This window comes from Stegostoma tigrinum, chromosome 1 (genome assembly GCF_030684315.1).
Source record: "Stegostoma tigrinum isolate sSteTig4 chromosome 1, sSteTig4.hap1, whole genome shotgun sequence".
NCBI lineage: Eukaryota > Metazoa > Chordata > Chondrichthyes > Orectolobiformes > Stegostomatidae > Stegostoma > Stegostoma tigrinum.
In genome coordinates, this window is record NC_081354.1 from 45,201,601 (window position 1) to 45,219,041 (window position 17,441).

Here is a 17,441-nt window from a genome sequence, read left to right on the forward strand (position 1 = left end):
CTTCTCACCGTTAAAACCTTTGGTGAAAAGTCAGACCTTTTTCTCAACATAGACAATCTTACTTTTTTACACATCTCACTGTTGTTACAATGGAATTGCCATTGCCTACATCATTCTGGGATGGGAAAATTCTGCCCAAAGATCATTCATAAACAAATGAAACACAGCTTAACACTCAGCCAAATTTCTTGAGAAATTTGCCACAGTTATCGCAAACCAAACCAAGTCAGAGTTGCTAACACTGGAATCACATCACAGTGATTCACTGATAAAACGTGAATGACTCTCAAAATTGCATAATTTGTTCCCAAGCAAATAACAGACGTGAACACCAAGGTTGTAACAAAATTGACATTTTATTATTAATAATGTGTAAATTGAGCAGAACACAGCTGAACTACAAAGCAATCCAATTAAATCTATGATCTCATCCCACTCTTTTTTGACAACTAATCCCCATTCATACACTGACAGAGAGAAAGACAAAATTAAGGGATAATTTTTTTAACATATAATTGTAATTTGCCAGTCGATATCCATTTCAACAATGAATACCAAGACTTCATGAAATCTGATGGATTGTATCATGGCACATAGGATGGTTTACTTTGCTTGAACTTCAAAGTCACTGGACAATGCAAAGAGCTTGTGCAGACATCTGGAGAGCTCTCCTTAGTGCTTATAAGACTGGGGTTCTTTTCTCGGGACTTTCAATAAATCAAATTGTAGGATAACCAGAGAAGGCAAAACCAAAAATAAAGCACAGTCCAGCATCTTCCAAAGCAAAACTGTGTCCTGCTTTCAAAATACATACAAAAGCACTTCACTTCTTGTTTTTTCATTTTAGCATTCCCAGTGGTTGGCTGGCCAACATCAGCCCTGACTCAGCTGATGAATTCAATACTAAACCAGCTCTCAGTCCTCAAGCAAGTGAAGATAAGGGGATTTTTTTTTTCAGACTGGCAACTCATGACTGGTGGGATTCCATTGGGATTAGTCCTGGGACTGTTAACACTATACATTGATGACTTTGTGGAAGGAAACAAATGCACAGTCGCCATATTTACAGATGCCACAATAATAGATGGAAAGGAAGTTTGCGAGAGGGATACAGTTTACACAGAAATATTGATAGGTTAATAAGTGGGAAAAATGCTATTAAATGGACTATAATATGGGAAAATGTGAAATTGATCATTTCGTAGGGAGAACAAAAGTGCAGAATATTATTTAAATGGAGAAAAACTGCAGAAAGTTACAATACAAAGGGACTTGAGGGTATGTGTACATGATGCATGGAAAGCTAGTACACAGGTGCAGCAGGTAATCAGGAAGGCTTAAAGAAGGCTTAAGGAATATCAAGGGTGTTGGAGTACAAGTATAGAGAAATCTTACTGAGATGATACAAGGTGCTGGTGAGACCACATCTGGACTACTGTGAACTGTTCTGGTCTCCTTATTTAAGGAAAAATATCATAGGTGGCATGGTGGCTCAGTGGTTAGTACTGTAGCCTCACAGCGCCAGGGACCCGGGTTCGATTCCTGCCTCGGGCGACTGTCTGTGTGGAGTTTGCACATTCTCCCCATGTCTGCATGGGTTTCCTCCGGGTGCTCTGGTTTCCTCCCACAGTCCAAAGATGTGCAGGATAGGTGGATTGGCCACGCTAAATTGCCCATAGTGTTCAGGGGTATGTGGGTTATAGGGAGATGGGTCTGGGTGGGATGCTTCAAGGGATGGTGTGGACTGGTTGGGCCGAAGGGCTTGTTTCCACACTGTAGGGAATCTAATCTAATCTAATCATTTCAGTGGCAGCAATTCAGAGAAAGTTCACTAGGATGATCCATGGCATGGAGGAATTGCCTTATGATAAAAGGCCAAACCAGTTGGCACTCTACTCATTGGCGCTGAGAAAAATGAAAGATGATCTCATTGAAATGTATTGAATTCTTAAGACATTTTACAGGGTAAATACTGAGACATAAATGCTTCCCCTCATGGGAAGAGTCTAGGATCACAAAATAAGCATGGCAATAAATGAAATGTCAACAGCATCACTTTTACAGTGAGCAAATGGAGAAAAAATTTTTAACAGTGAGTGGAAGGAAAACCAAACATGGAGATCAAGAACTACTGTGGGTATGGCTGGATCTAGATTTGGGAACGATGTAGGGTAGCCGAATTCTGTAAGGGTCAGGTGTAATGCACAATAGGTTTTTAAATAACAGCAGTACTCATCAGCATAAGAGTATCTGTTTAAAATAATAGTTTGAAATATAAACCTGAGGGTATTATTAAATTACCTAAACTTGACTGGATTTTCAATCCTGCATCATTGTCCGAATTTTCATCACCTAATCCACCAAGGCACTAGAACTGAAGTATCTTTCTCAATATGTCACACTGGAATTTCGCAAAAAATTGTCTGAAAAACCCCCCCATGTCAAGTTTTGTATGTATTGTACTTCTGTACAAGAAAATCATACATCATTTTATTTATGCTAGAATATAATACATGCAGCATTAGACTAAAAGCAAATCCTCAATGGATCAGAGGGGCTAACATTTGCATCAGAGGAACATGCAAATCACTCTGAAAAACTCAGTTCATCAAGTCAATATCAGTGAAATCTGCTCCTGGGGCTTTGAAGGACCAATTGTCAAGGCTGTCTGTGTTTTCTTGGTCAAGGTTTGCTGTAAAACAAAGCAGATGAGAATAAAGTACCTAAAAATTAATGTCCAGACTGAAATGAGCTACTATTACTTTAATTAAACAGCTAACAGTGTGAGATGGTATTGTGTTAGAAACTAAGATCCGGAAGAAAGGAAAGGTATTGTTTACAAATTTAATTAAGAGGATGATAATTCAACAGACTCAAATTTCATAATGCACAGCACACCATACAGTCTCCTTTACTTTCACGCTATTAACACTCAAGGAAATCAGAGAGGACATTTTCCTGCACAATCATGTTAAAGATACTTAGATTGTGTTCATGGTAGGCAGCCTCACTCACTAGGACTGCGCTCAAATACCTAATCAAAGCAATGAGTGGGTGAGGCTTCTCACTGTGGGCATAAGATCAGAAATCTATGTTTTAACCATGGTGTTAAGGAGTCGCTTTGTCTTCCCTGCATATGAAGTTTTGATTGATTAGAAACTTCATTAACAGAATTGTAAGCTGTTGCCAGACTTTCTGATCCTTCACACCTTAGTATTTTTCCACACCAAGCTCTAGTCTTAAGTGTGCTTGGTAATTGTCCTCGCACACAAGGCAAGCAAGGGCATACTTCCCATTTGATGCCCATAAGCACCAGTAGAGAAGGCCCACACCTGATAATGGTGGCAATAAACTAGTACCCTTTCAGAATGTCCATTTCAACAAGGTATCTAAGAAAAGATAAAATCACATAGCTTTGAAACTCAGCAAATATTTTCCCTTCTTTCATCAGGTGTGTGTACGGCTGGCAGACCATTTATTGCCTATCCCTATCTGTCATTGATAATGTGGTGGCACATCATCTTAATTGGATACTTTGTTTAGGTCATTACAGAGGTACTTAAGGCTTTTCTATATCATTCTATGTAGAACATCCACCAGGCATAACACTCTGTGGGCAATCTGCATGGCCAGTTTATCGCAGAATCATAGAATCCCTACAGTGTGGAAACAGGACCTTCGGTCCAACAAGTCCACACTGACCCTCAAAACATCCCACCCAGACCTATCCCTCTTTAGCCCACTGAGCGTACACATCCCTGAACTGTATGGGCAATTTAGCATGATCAATCAGCCTAACATGCATACCTTTCGACTGTGGGAGGAAACCAGAGGCACTCGGAGGAAACCCAAGCAGATATGGGGACAATGCGCAAACTCCACACAGACAGTCACCCGAGGGTGGAGTTGAACTCAGGTCCCTGGCACTGTGAGGCAACAGTGCTATCCACTGCACCACCATGCTGCCCCGAGCACAACGCCCAAGCAATTTGATGTAAATGAATGTTGGCTTTAACTTACAAAGGCCTCAACAGGAAACTCCTGGTGTATTTGAGTTTGTGTGGAGGAATTGACCCATAAAGTCATATTTCCTTGGATGACCCTTTACTAAAGTCACATTGAAAAGATCATGCAAAGATCAGCTCTAAGACAAGTATCACAACTGCTCTTAGCTCATTATAATATGTCTTGGATCTTCCTGTAGCCATCCAAATTGAAAATTAATCCAGCCACCACAGTTTGCAGCTTCATTGTGGTTTTAAGGGGACAGGTGGCATTGCCATTTCTTTCAGCATGGAAGACAAAATAAGGAAGATAGCTCAAGAGAGTCCACATATGCTCCTTGTCTTTCTCAACAGTTCAGAACTATTATGATAGGAGAGAAACTACTCCTAGTAATCTCAGGTGAACCCCTACAGATCTACATGCTGCTTAGGCTGTGAAAATTTGTATTTTTCTTCCACTCCTATTATAAAGAAGGCTTTTCTGAACCAAATAATTCCTCACCTACATCTGGTGTTCTCCATTCTAGAATAGAATCCCTACAGTGTGAAAAATTCTACTGCCTATTTTCTCCCACTGGATGTAACATTCACATTTTTCTTTCCTTAAAAATTAAACCTTGTAAATGGATATCCTCATGTGGCACTACAGCAACATGATTGACTGGATTAATAACGTGTGGAGCTAGATGAACGCAGCAGGCCAAGCAGCACCTTAGGAGCAGGAAAGCTGACATTTCGGGCATAGGCCCTTCATCAGAAATCATTACTGATGAAGGGTCTAGGCCTGAAAAGTCAGCTTCCCTGCTCCTCTAATGTTGCTTGGCCTGCTGTGTTCATCCAGCTCCACATCTTGTTATCTTGGATTCTCCAGCGTCTGTAGTTCCTATTGTCTCTGATTGACTGGATTCATTTGTTCATGACTGATGAGCTGCACATGTCAGCTTTCACCTCCAGAGACAGCTTTTGATCTAGAGACATCAGGGAGATACTTTTTGATCCTTGTTAGTAAGGTCTCTTGTCTTGATTTGTCATAGTTATACTGACATGAACTTAAGTGCAGTGAATACTGTTGACCTCTTTATGTTTTCAATTGCCTCCTTCTTTGAAATTTTGCTTGGGTTTTAAAATATAGTCAATTTCCATATCTTGGCAGAACAACAAAAAGAACTTCTAATAAATTCCAAATTATTTTGCAGACAAATTACAAAAAAAAACATCAAACTATATTCTAAAATAGTAGATCAGGCAACTAAAAGCTCGATTATAGAGGTACATTTTAATAAGAATCTTCAAGGAGAAAGGGGAGGCCGAGGAGTGTCTGGAGGGTATTGTAGAACTTGGGACCCAAACAGCTGAAAGTACAACCAACAATAGTGGATCGATTAAAATTAGGGATACTCAAGAGGCCAACAGCTATCCTAGAGGATTTTACAGCTGAAGGAGATTACAGATGTTGTCAAATGATGCACATACACCTTTCAGGGCATAAATCTTAAACTGACACCGAAGAAGGTTACCTCAGAGTACAACAGGATCTTGATCAGATGAGCCAATGCACTGAGCACTAACACATGGAGTTTATGAGATAACAAAGTGTAGAGCTGGATGAACACAGCAGGCCAAGCAGCATTAGAGGAACAGGAAGGCTGACGTTTCAGGCCTAGACACTTCTTCAGAAATGAGGGAGGAGAAGGGGGTTCTGAAATAAATAGGGAGAGAGGGGAAGTGGATAGAAGATGGATAGAGGAGAAGTTAGGTGAAGAGAAGACATACAGGTCAAAAAGGCAGGGATGGAGTTTGATTTAGATAAATGTGAGATGCTGCATTTTGGAAAGGCAAATCAGGGCAGGACTTACACACTTCATGTTAATGTCCTGGCGACTGTTGCTGAATGCAGAGACCTTGGAGTGCACATTCATGGTCCCTGAAAAGTGGAGTCACAGGTAGATGGAATAGTGAAGAAGGCATTTGGTATGCTTGCCTTTCTTGGTCAACGCATTGAGTATTGGAATTGGGAGGTCATGTTACAGCTGTACAGGACATTGGTTAGGCCACTATTGAAATACTGCATGCACTTCATGTCTCCCTGCTAGAGGAAGGATGTTGTGAAAATTGAAAGGATTCAGAAAAAGTTGCCTGGGTTGGATGGTTTGAGCTATAGGAAGAAGCTGAATAGGCTGGGGCTATTTTGCCTGGAGCGCAGAGGCTGAGGTCAAAATTTACAGAGGTTTATAAAATCATGAGGGGCATGGATAGAATCAATAGAAAAGATGTTTTCCCTGGGGTGGGGGATTCCAAAACAAGACAGCATAGGTTTATGGCGAGAGTGGAAAGATTTAAAAGGGGCCTAAGGGGCAACTTTTTCACACAGACGGTGGTGGCATGTATGGAATGAGCTATTAGAAGAAATGGTGGAAGCTGCTAAAATTACAACATTTAAAAGGCATCTGGATGGGTATATGGTTAGGAAGAATTTAGAGGGATATGGGCCAAATGCCGGCAAATGGGATTAGATCAATTTAGGACATCTGGTCGTCATGAATCAGTTGGACCGAAGGTTCTGTTTCTGAGTATATATTTCTGTGACTGTATGCTGTTAATCATTATTGAAAGTGATGATAGGGCTGGAGAATGGGACTAGCTTGGTAGCTCTTTTGGAAGCTGGTACATGGCACAGCGGTCTAATGGCCTCTTTCTGTACTGTAAAATTCTATCATTCTATTACTTAGTTATAACAGGATATGGTACAGTAGTCCCATGACTCTGTACCAAGAATGCAGCAACAGTAAAGAAGTCATATATGCAAACACAGCCTCCCAGTTAACTCTATTTAGATAGAGACTTATCTTCTAATAAAGAAATTGTATTGTTGCTTTACTAGCGATACATTTATGATAAATGGAAAAGCATGACAAAAGAGATAGGGTGGAGTAAGGCTGGAAAGAGACTTGAAAACAAAGATGAGAATTTTATAAGCAAGATATTGGGTTCAACAAGGACCAATCAAAAAGTACAGATAGGGGAAAGGCAGGAATCCATTTAAGTCTAGAGTTAATAAAGACATAATTATGGGTTCCAGCATCAGATAAATTGAGGCAGGGACAAAGTTGAACAATTTTATTTAAGTAGGAATAGATTACTGATGATGGTAGTTTGAAGTCAAGTTTTCATTTTAGGGTCAAATGTAACACCAAGGTTGTGAATAGACCATCTTAATCTCAGAAAGTTAGCAGGGAATGGGTGGAGTCAGTAACTAAGGAACAGAGTTTGGAGTGGGATCCAAAACAGATTATTTCAGTCTTCTCAATGTTTAATTCAAGGGATTCGAGCAAATTTATTCCTTACTGAATCCTGATCAAATTGTAAGTTACTAAAGTTGTTCAAATGAGGACCAAACATGTTGAGTTGGTTCTCAACCATCTCAGAAGAACTAACATAGCTGAGAGGTACCTGGAATTACAACAATGATAAATAATAACAAACCTGTGTTCATCCAGCTCTACACCTTGTTATCTCAGATTCTCCAGCATCAGTAGTTCCCACTATCTCTGTGTGAGTTTAAGATTATTTTCAAATCATTTAAAATTTTGTCCCTGTTTTCAAATGTCCGAGCTTTACTAGCATCAAACACCCAGGTATAATACAACCATTTTTGTGACGTGTCAAATTATTTATCAACCTGAACAACTAATCAATCATTTTGTCCACCAGAGTGTTGTAGTGAGTTTGTCTCTGTGAACCTAATAGGTATGCATCATGGAGATTTGTGGCCATGTATAATTTTAAATCCATGATCCCATTAAGTTGCTAATCAATCAATTAATTAAGATGAATGATATTAATATAACTTAATGTTGTTAAGATTTATTCATAATGAAACATCACAAATGCATTGTGCATGCCTTCAGGCACATGAAAAACAAACCGAAAGTATCAAGAAATGAATAAGAGAGTTTGAGTTACTTTGAAGATTGAATGACAAGGTTTTGTGGGCCTGATGCAATTCCCAGGTCATATTTTTACATCTTGGAAAAGAAATTCACCTTCAGCACGGGTACATACTGATGGCAATGGACTTTAACAATGGTAAAGCATATATAAGCATAGTTGATCCATACAGCAACGTTGTACTCCATTCGCACTCTGACTAAAGTTGAACTTCATCTACCTGAACTTAAGAAGGCCTCAGACATCAAACAAAGTCTTCCGAGTTATGAATTTTTAAAAATGTCAATGCACTTTAAGATTTCTAAAGACTACTAGGATGAGTGAATCCGTGCAAGAGTGCATGAAGTAGAAACCAGTTGAAAGCACATTGTGATTCTCTGCAGCTGAAGAGCATATAATACAAAATACCAAGTTTAAATTCTCAGACCAGGCATGCTACATGCCTGAAATAACTGTGTAAATTTCAAACAAAACAAATTATAGATCTTTCAGTAAGTCAAGAGAATAGAACATAGAACATAGAACATAGAACAGTACAGCACAGAACAGGCCCTTCAGCCCACAATGTTGTGCCAACCATTGATCCTCATGTATGCACCCTCAAATTTCTGTGACCATATACATGTCCAGCAGTCTCTTATAAAACAATTCCACCCAGAATACGCAAACACCACCATCTGTAAAGATATTCTTCACTTAAACATGCAATGTTTGTCACTAAAAGCAAAATTACAGCTTATAATTGGGGTTTCTGTATGGAATAACCATCAACAATGCCAACATTGGCTGAACAGGTCAGTATTCTGCCAGTCGAATATTAGTCTGCCCTTATGTTCAAATGACTAGAGGGAGATATTTATAGATTTACAATCCCCTCTTTACTCCTTTGAGAAAAAGAAAACAGACTGAGGACAGTATTGCAATTACCACCTTTTCTTCTATCTTCTGCCTATGTTTTAAACAGGTTTAACACAATTTTATAGAGTGCAGTAGGAGCAATTTGTTGGGGAAGAATGTGCATAAATTTGTCTGTGTTTCAAATGTTAGTTCTGGCTAGAGACAAAACTAATCCATAAAAATGGTAATAATTTTATTTTCACATTCTAAGAAAACTGTACAAAGAATAAAATATATTTGCTGGAAGTCTCTAATCAGATTGAAGCGTTCAACTGATTGCCATTTCCCATAGTTTAAATTGACTATATGAATACCAATCACACAGATGTGAGTATATTCAGTACAAAATTACAGAACCAATCAATACAATTGAATTGGTTCACACTGAGGATATGAGTGTCACTGGCTAGTCCAATTTTAATTGCCCATCCCCAATTGTCTTTGACAAGATGGTGGTGAGCTGCCTTCTTTAAGCCACTGTGGTCTGTGTGATGAAAGTATAACTTCAGAGCGACTGGCAACTCTAATTCTAATGTCACCACCTCTACGTCTTTGTCAGCTGAAGAAGAGAATTATTTTTTTCTGAGGTGCGCCAGGTGCAAGAGGCAAGAGGCTACTGTGCAATTCATGCCCCCTGTATCACAGAGTTTGAGGAACCTGACCCAGTGCTGAACCAACCCAAGAGGTGCTACAAAACAAAAATGGCCTATGTCCTTGGTCTTGGCGGATGCGCAGGGGGTATGTATTGACTGTAACTGAGCATGCTTTCCTCGTTGAAAACTCACAGGATACGAAGCACTGAATCAAGGTTTCTAAAACAAGACTGTCAGGTGAGGTGATGACAGGAGGATGTTCTAATACAATCTGTAGACTCTCACAGACAGCAGCTGCTATTCAGCCCTGGCTCTCAGCTTGACTGATTTTTAAAAATTCTTTAAAAGTAAATTCAGAATTGCTTATAGCTTATTTATCATAGAAATGAGAGATCAAAAGATTAATAGATAGACATTGCTGTATTTTTTTGGGTTCCTTATCTAAGTCTATAAGTACAGCCTGCTATTCCTTTCTTACTCAGTGGCTTATCTAGCCTTCCCTTAGACATATTTCTACTACAGGTATTTGGTCCAAATACTTGTAATATCAAGTTCTATAGTTTCATCAATCCATGGGTAAAGAAGCTTCTGACTTCCTTACTCAGTTCTTTAATAATTAACTATTATAGCTTACCTCTAGTTTTAATCTTCCCCACATATGGAAATGTTGAATTCACTCAACACAATCCTAAGGAAAGTTTGGCAGTAGGGGCATTTAATCAAATGGGGTCCCGCCCATTTTCTGTCTCTGCCCGATTAGTCCAATGCAGGTAAGATCATGGATGGACTTCTTGTCTGATGTCAATTGAGGTCATTAAGGAGACAATTAATGTCCAATTAAGGGATACATTTAGCCAGTAGTAGCTGTGGTTTACAGTGCCCTTAGCAGGCTACTCATGTAAATTATTCAGTTGGAAACATAGTTGATTTACTGATGGTCGTTATTTGATGGAAGAAAAGGATAATTTGGTGATGGGAAATAAAAGTGTAAGACCACTTCTGGATATAAACCAAAACAGTGGTGGTTGGAGGATTCCTTATTCGCTGAGCCTGAAAAGCAAGTCCTCAGACTTGCTTGAGGTTTTCCATAGCAGATCCCTTGCACACTGGTTCCAACTCCAACCGGGACACAACATTGAGTGCTATGTACTGTCCTTGCTGCCAACAGTGCGTTCTCCCCCCCACCTCATCTCAGATCTCACTCTCATTTATCTTTGACCTGGGGTCTCCAGAAATCTGGAGCATGTGCTGCTGCATTAATAACAAGAGCCATCACTCATCCTTTGGTGCTGCCATCAATGGACGACCACTGGCCCCTGAGTGATTGACAGCTCCCTGGGAGCAGCATTAATATTTAACTCTGTGGTCTGAAATCGCTACCAAGACCCTCCACTGGTTACTTTAATTATCTACGAGCCATTTTATACCAGTGTGACATGGGGTTATTGCTGACTCTGCAGACAGTGGCTGACCAAATGCAGACTGAGTGACCACTTTGCAGACCACCTCTGCTCTGTCAACGAGAATGACATTGACTTTCAGGTCAGTTGCCATTTTAATATATTATCTCGCTGTCCTGGTAGGATTTCCATCCTTTAACGGCACGTGTGTACGAGTGAAGTCCAATACAAGCTGGAGCAGCAAAATTTAATTTTCCATTCAAGCACTTTGCAACCTTCAGAACTCAACATTAAGTTCAACAGCTTCATACCATGAACTCTGACTTTCATTTTGATTTACCCTTTCCTACTTTTCTTAGTGTATTGTTTGCATGGATTTGTTTTTGGCAGAGCTGACCCAGTTTCTGCCAGTAACACCTATCATTAAGACCCAGCCTTCTTCTGGATCTTCTGTGCTTAGTTTAGCACTCTGTTTGCATTTTGCTGAGCAACTTTCCATTTGTTCCACTTGTTGTTCTCCACGCTTTTTGTGTAGCAGAAAGACCAACACTTTTCCAGGTCCCTCATGTTCCACAGAAGAGGCAAATTAGACCCAAACATTGGCACTGGTTCTCTCTTCACAGTTGTGGTGAGGCATGTTGAATTTCTCTAAGACTTTTGTGGTTTTACTGCAGTCAATGTTATCTATATTCTACATGAGTTAGGCATGAATTAACTACATTATTATCTGAATTGTGGCAGTTTAGAAAAATGTGAGGTGAATGAGACCTGGGTGTCATGGTGGAACATCATTGAAGGTTGGTATGCAAGTACGGCAGGCAGTGAGGAAAGCTAATTGAAGGCTGGTCTTCTTACGGAAGAGATTGAAATATCAGAGTAAGGATATCTTGCTATATTTATACAGGGCGTTGGTGAGGCCAAACCTTGAGTATTTTGTGCAGTTTTGGTCTCCTAGTCTGAGGGAGGACATTCTTGCTATTGAGAGAATGCAGCAAAAGTTCAACAGACTGATGCATGGGATGGCTGTATTGAACCTTGAGCAAAGACTGGATGGAGTGGGCCTTAGAAGAATGAGGGGGGATCTCATAGAAACATATAAAATTCTGATGTGACTGGACAGGCTAAATGTTGGGAAAATGTCCTCAATGTTGGGGAAGTCCAGAACTAGGGGTCACAGTCTAAGATTAAGGGGTAAGCCATTCAGGATTGAGATGAGGAATAATTTCCACACTCAGAGATTTAAGAACCTGTGGAATTTTCTCCTACAGGAAGCTGTTGGGGCCAGTTCATTAGATATTTTCAAGAGGGAACTAGACATGGCCCTTGTTACTAATGAGATCAAGGCGTATGGACAGAAAGCAGGAACGGGATACTAAGGTTGCATTGTCAAATTGAATGGTGGCGCAGGTTCACAGGGCCGAGTGGCCTAGTGCTGCACCTATTTTCTATGTTTCTATGTAAACTGTGGTTAAATATAAACTATGATTTTCACGTTAAGTAGCAAACATCAGCATAAATTTTCTTAGCAGCCTACCCAGACATTAGTGATCACTGTGAGTCACAAGGGATTTCAACATTTTAGCTACTTAATCTTTTCACTCAGATCTGTGGCCCTTGGATTTTCAAGAATTTATGTAATGTGGGAACCAGCCCAGCTCTCAAGTTGTGTTGAGAAGACAATTTTTGTTCACCTCCCAACGTCATGGAACTTCATGGAGCAGGCTGCCACTTCAGGTTTACTGAGTTGACAAATGATTTCCATGCACCTTTACCAGTACTCTGACTTGTAGCTACGCCGAACAGGAACGTCTTCAGCTTCAATAAGGTAACACTGTTCCTGTACCCTTGCTGTGAGTCAGCTGCACTGAACAATCTTTGCTTCTGACCTTTTCTTTTACCCCAGTACTGACGCTGTACTGGGCAACTATGTTTCCTGGGCTTTTCCTAGGCTTCTGATCCCCAAACAATCATTGGCCTAGGCTTCTTTGAACCCCAGATACCCAGCTACATCAAGTATTCACTGATCCAAGCTGTTGGGAGACCCATCTTCCCTACTGCAGGAAGTTAATGACCAGCATTACTCACAGGATCTCAAAGAACCCCTACAGCGTGGCAACAGGCCCTATGGCCCAACAAGTCAACACCGACTCTCAGAGCATCCCACCCAGACCCATCCCCCTATAACCCACGTGGGCAATTTAGCATAGCCAATCAACATAGCCTGCACATCTTTGGACTGTGGGAAGAAACTGGAGCACCTGGAGGAAGCCCACACAGACACAGGGAGAATGTGCAAACTCTGCACAGACAGTCGCCCATGGGTGGAATCAAACGTTATTCTCTGGTACTGTGAGGCAGCAATGCTAACCACTGAGCCACCATCCTGCAAATCATTATTTTTGAGCTATTTTATACAGAGATCCATCTTATCCCCCACCCCTGCCTCAGATTCCATGGTTGGGTTCATCCAATTACTTCGCCTCTCTTTTCACATTGTAGGCATCATGCAGATACACTGCTATCTCCTGCTGAGCTTTCCTGTGTCATTAAACTCTGTCTAACAGAACCTGTAAATGGAGCATACACAGTCTGCCTCCCTGCCACACTCAGCCTTTGAAACTGGGCTCCAAACATACACAGCAATAATTTAAAGAGGTAGATTCCATCACAAAATTTTAAGTCCATTCACAAGTTTGTTAATGTCCTCACGTAATTTGGAATCATTACATAGATTTTTCACATAACAGAAATAAGCCATTTGATCCGAGATAATGGGAACTGCAGATGCCTGAACATTATGGGCAATTTAGCATAGCCAATCAACATAGCCTGCACATCTTTGGACTGTGGGAAGAAACTGGAGCACCTGGAGGAAGCCCACACAGACACAGGGAGAATGTGCAAACTCTGCACAGACAGTCGCCCATGGGTGGAATCAAACGTTATTCTCTGGTACTGTGAGGCAGCAATGCTAACCACTGAGCCACCATCCTGCAAATCATTATTTTTGAGCTATTTTATACAGAGATCCATCTTATCCCCCACCCCTGCCTCAGATTCCATGGTTGGGTTCATCCAATTACTTCGCCTCTCTTTTCACATTGTAGGCATCATGCAGATACACTGCTATCTCCTGCTGAGCTTTCCTGTGTCATTAAACTCTGTCTAACAGAACCTGTAAATGGAGCATACACAGTCTGCCTCCCTGCCACACTCAGCCTTTGAAACTGGGCTCCAAACATACACAGCAATAATTTAAAGAGGTAGATTCCATCACAAAATTTTAAGTCCATTCACAAGTTTGTTAATGTCCTCACGTAATTTGGAATCATTACATAGATTTTTCACATAACAGAAATAAGCCATTTGATCCGAGATAATGGGAACTGCAGATGCCTGAACATTATGGGCAATTTAGCATAGCCAATCAACATAGCCTGCACATCTTTGGACTGTGGGAAGAAACTGGAGCACCTGGAGGAAGCCCACACAGACACAGGGAGAATGTGCAAACTCTGCACAGACAGTCGCCCATGGGTGGAATCAAACGTTATTCTCTGGTACTGTGAGGCAGCAATGCTAACCACTGAGCCACCATCCTGCAAATCATTATTTTTGAGCTATTTTATACAGAGATCCATCTTATCCCCCACCCCTGCCTCAGATTCCATGGTTGGGTTCATCCAATTACTTCGCCTCTCTTTTCACATTGTAGGCATCATGCAGATACACTGCTATCTCCTGCTGAGCTTTCCTGTGTCATTAAACTCTGTCTAACAGAACCTGTAAATGGAGCATACACAGTCTGCCTCCCTGCCACACTCAGCCTTTGAAACTGGGCTCCAAACATACACAGCAATAATTTAAAGAGGTAGATTCCATCACAAAATTTTAAGTCCATTCACAAGTTTGTTAATGTCCTCACGTAATTTGGAATCATTACATAGATTTTTCACATAACAGAAATAAGCCATTTGATCCGAGATAATGGGAACTGCAGATGCTGGAGAATCCAAGATAACAAAGTGTGGAGCTGGATGAACACAGCAGGCCAAGCAGCATCTCAGGAGCACAAAAACTGACGTTTCGGGCCTAGACCCTTCATCAGAGCATCAGATCATCTGATTAAGGGTCTAGGCCCGAAACGCCAGCTCCACACTTTGTTATCCAAGCCATTTGATCCATTGTGTCTCTGCTAGCCTTCTAAAGGTGTGCTACACATACAACCCCTCTCCTGCCTTTTCTCCACATTCTTGCACATTCCTTTTAGAAAAAAGAATAAAGTCTTCAGATATTTAGAATATTTATAAATATTTATGACACAGAAGAAAGCCACTTTTCCTATTACGCTATCAACTACAAAAGAATGAATGTTTCTAGAGCTTGGTCTGTTTGACTGGTGGTTTCAAGACTTCATGTGCAAATCCAGGTACCTTTAGAGTGTTTCTGCTTCTGCTACCTTTTTGACCAGTGAGTTTCAGACCCCAAATTACCCATTGGGGTAAGATATTTTGCCTCATGGACCCTGTGATCCGTCTGCCAAACATTTTAAGACTATTCCTCTAGTCACTGACCACACTGTTAAGGGAAATAGGCCCTACCTGTCTAATCTGTCCAGGCCCCTCACAGCCATGTAAACCTCAATCAAATCTGTTTCAGTTCAGTCTTTCCTCCTAGGTGCAATTTTCCAACCCTGACAACATTCTTGTAAGTCTCCTCTGTACCGTCTGAAGTTCAATTTATTCCCCCACAGTTTAGTGTCATTGCATATTTCTACATTATTTTTGATTCTTAAGTCAAAATCATTAATATAAATTCTGGACAATCATTGTTCCAGTGTTGATGCTTGTGAAACACCACTTACGCTGTTGGTTTATCCAGTTATACTTTTCCTCATATCAGGAAACAGTCGTAATGTATTCACTCGATTAAAAACGTTATTATTTCCTTTAATGCAAAGGCCATTAATTTTTCGCCAATCAATAAGTTGATTGTTCTATATATCCCTTGATTGTTCTATATATCCCTATATATCTCCCTTGTGAAATTCAGCAAAACGTTAGTATCTGCCATCTTCTGGCATGACAACTTCCTCCATCAGTGGAGGGTATCTCTTCCCCAGACTCTATTATAACATACAGATGTAACTTATCATGTCCGGGTGTTTATGATTTTATTCCCTGCCTTCAGAGAACAGATCAATGGGGATTAAATTTCTATTGATTATGCACAATCAATAGAAAAATATTTCAATTCTACTTGCACCAGCTCATACTTTGATTTTCCACTAAAGCCAATAGATAGAACATTGATGATTGGTTACCAGTGAGTACAGAAGGAGAAAATCTACCCTGAGGTTTCCCATTTCTCTTTGATATTTAACTGGTTGTAGCAGATGGGAAATCCACCTAAAATCGGTAGCTGTCTTTATTAGTTGATGCAAATTTATATCCCATTGTATCAAAGATGCTCTGATTGCATTTATGCAGTGCTTGAGCAGGGAAGCTATGACCACTTCTCAGTGAGCAGCTTTGCAGATACAACAGCTCTCTGAACATAAGAGATCCTTTCACAGAATCAGGAAGAAGCGAAGTTGCCACTTGTTCCTTTCCATCCTGAAACCTACTCATTATACCTTGTCTTCCTGCTCTTAGTTCACGTTGGCAGCCTTTGACTTCTTAAATATACTGTCCTGCCCATGAACCTGTTGACAATATGGAATGGGTGGCTAGCTGGAGTTATGTAGATGAGACCCAGGAGTTACAATATGTTTATGTTTCATACTTGTCCCATGACTACTAGCCTGAAAAGCCATTCAGAATTAAAACACATCTTTTTGTGTCACTGTGTCATATTTCTGCTGTTGGGTGTTTCAAAAAAGACATTGATAGAAGAGCCTTAATACTGAGCGATAGTAGCTTCAAATAACAGCAAATGATTCATCAAATCGAGTATGATAATTGTGTGATGAAGCTTACAGACTTCAGTGACACATTCAAACCAAAAAATTGCCCACATAAGCGTGTGGAAACAAGAGTCCCATTAAATTACAATTTCCATTAACTGAATTACATTGATACATTTCACATCTGAAAGGAAAGAAGCGATGGAACAGGAGAAGTATGGAACTGAATTAGAAGACACCTACATTATCAACGACAAGAAAGAAAACATAATAGCAACATCATGCACACATAAATGTTGCAGATTAAAAATGTCATCTGCATTAAACCGAAGAACAAATTCATTTGAGGAAAACTCACTGATTTCTCTAAGTACTATAATTAAAACTGCAATCTTTTTGAATAAACATTTGATTTAGTTTTACATACTGATCAGAAATATTGTTCACCTAATGGGGCCATACATGCACCAGAGATCAACAAGAAAGATGGATATACATTCACAATGATCTCTAACAAAAGATGAAATCCTTTCCACACATATATCGTAGTCATGTCTAATATAAATTGAGTAAGGTATGTCTATTTAAAATTCATACCACAAGACAAAGTATCAATTTTTAGTGATGTAACAAATTACTTCGCAGTGAATACATACTTTGGTTCTTGATCTCCCTGCTAGAATTGAAATAGTGC

General features: G+C 40.1%; 1 protein-coding gene across 2 annotated transcripts in view; it reads right to left on the reverse strand.

Moving 5' to 3' along the window:
• The window catches only part of LOC125457615 (uncharacterized), a 267,233-nt gene that overhangs the window by 153,065 nt on the left and 96,727 nt on the right, over positions 1–17,441 (reverse strand). Inside the window, exon 6 of one of the 2 annotated variants that reach the window (XM_048542096.2) lies at positions 437–2,692. The exons of the other annotated variant lie outside the window; for it this stretch is intronic. Within the exon in view, the coding sequence (XP_048398053.1) occupies positions 2,601–2,692 (92 nt within the window). The 3' untranslated portion in view covers positions 437–2,600. Of the gene's footprint in view, positions 1–436; positions 2,693–17,441 lie in introns of those variants that run through there. 2 annotated transcript variants of the gene reach the window in all.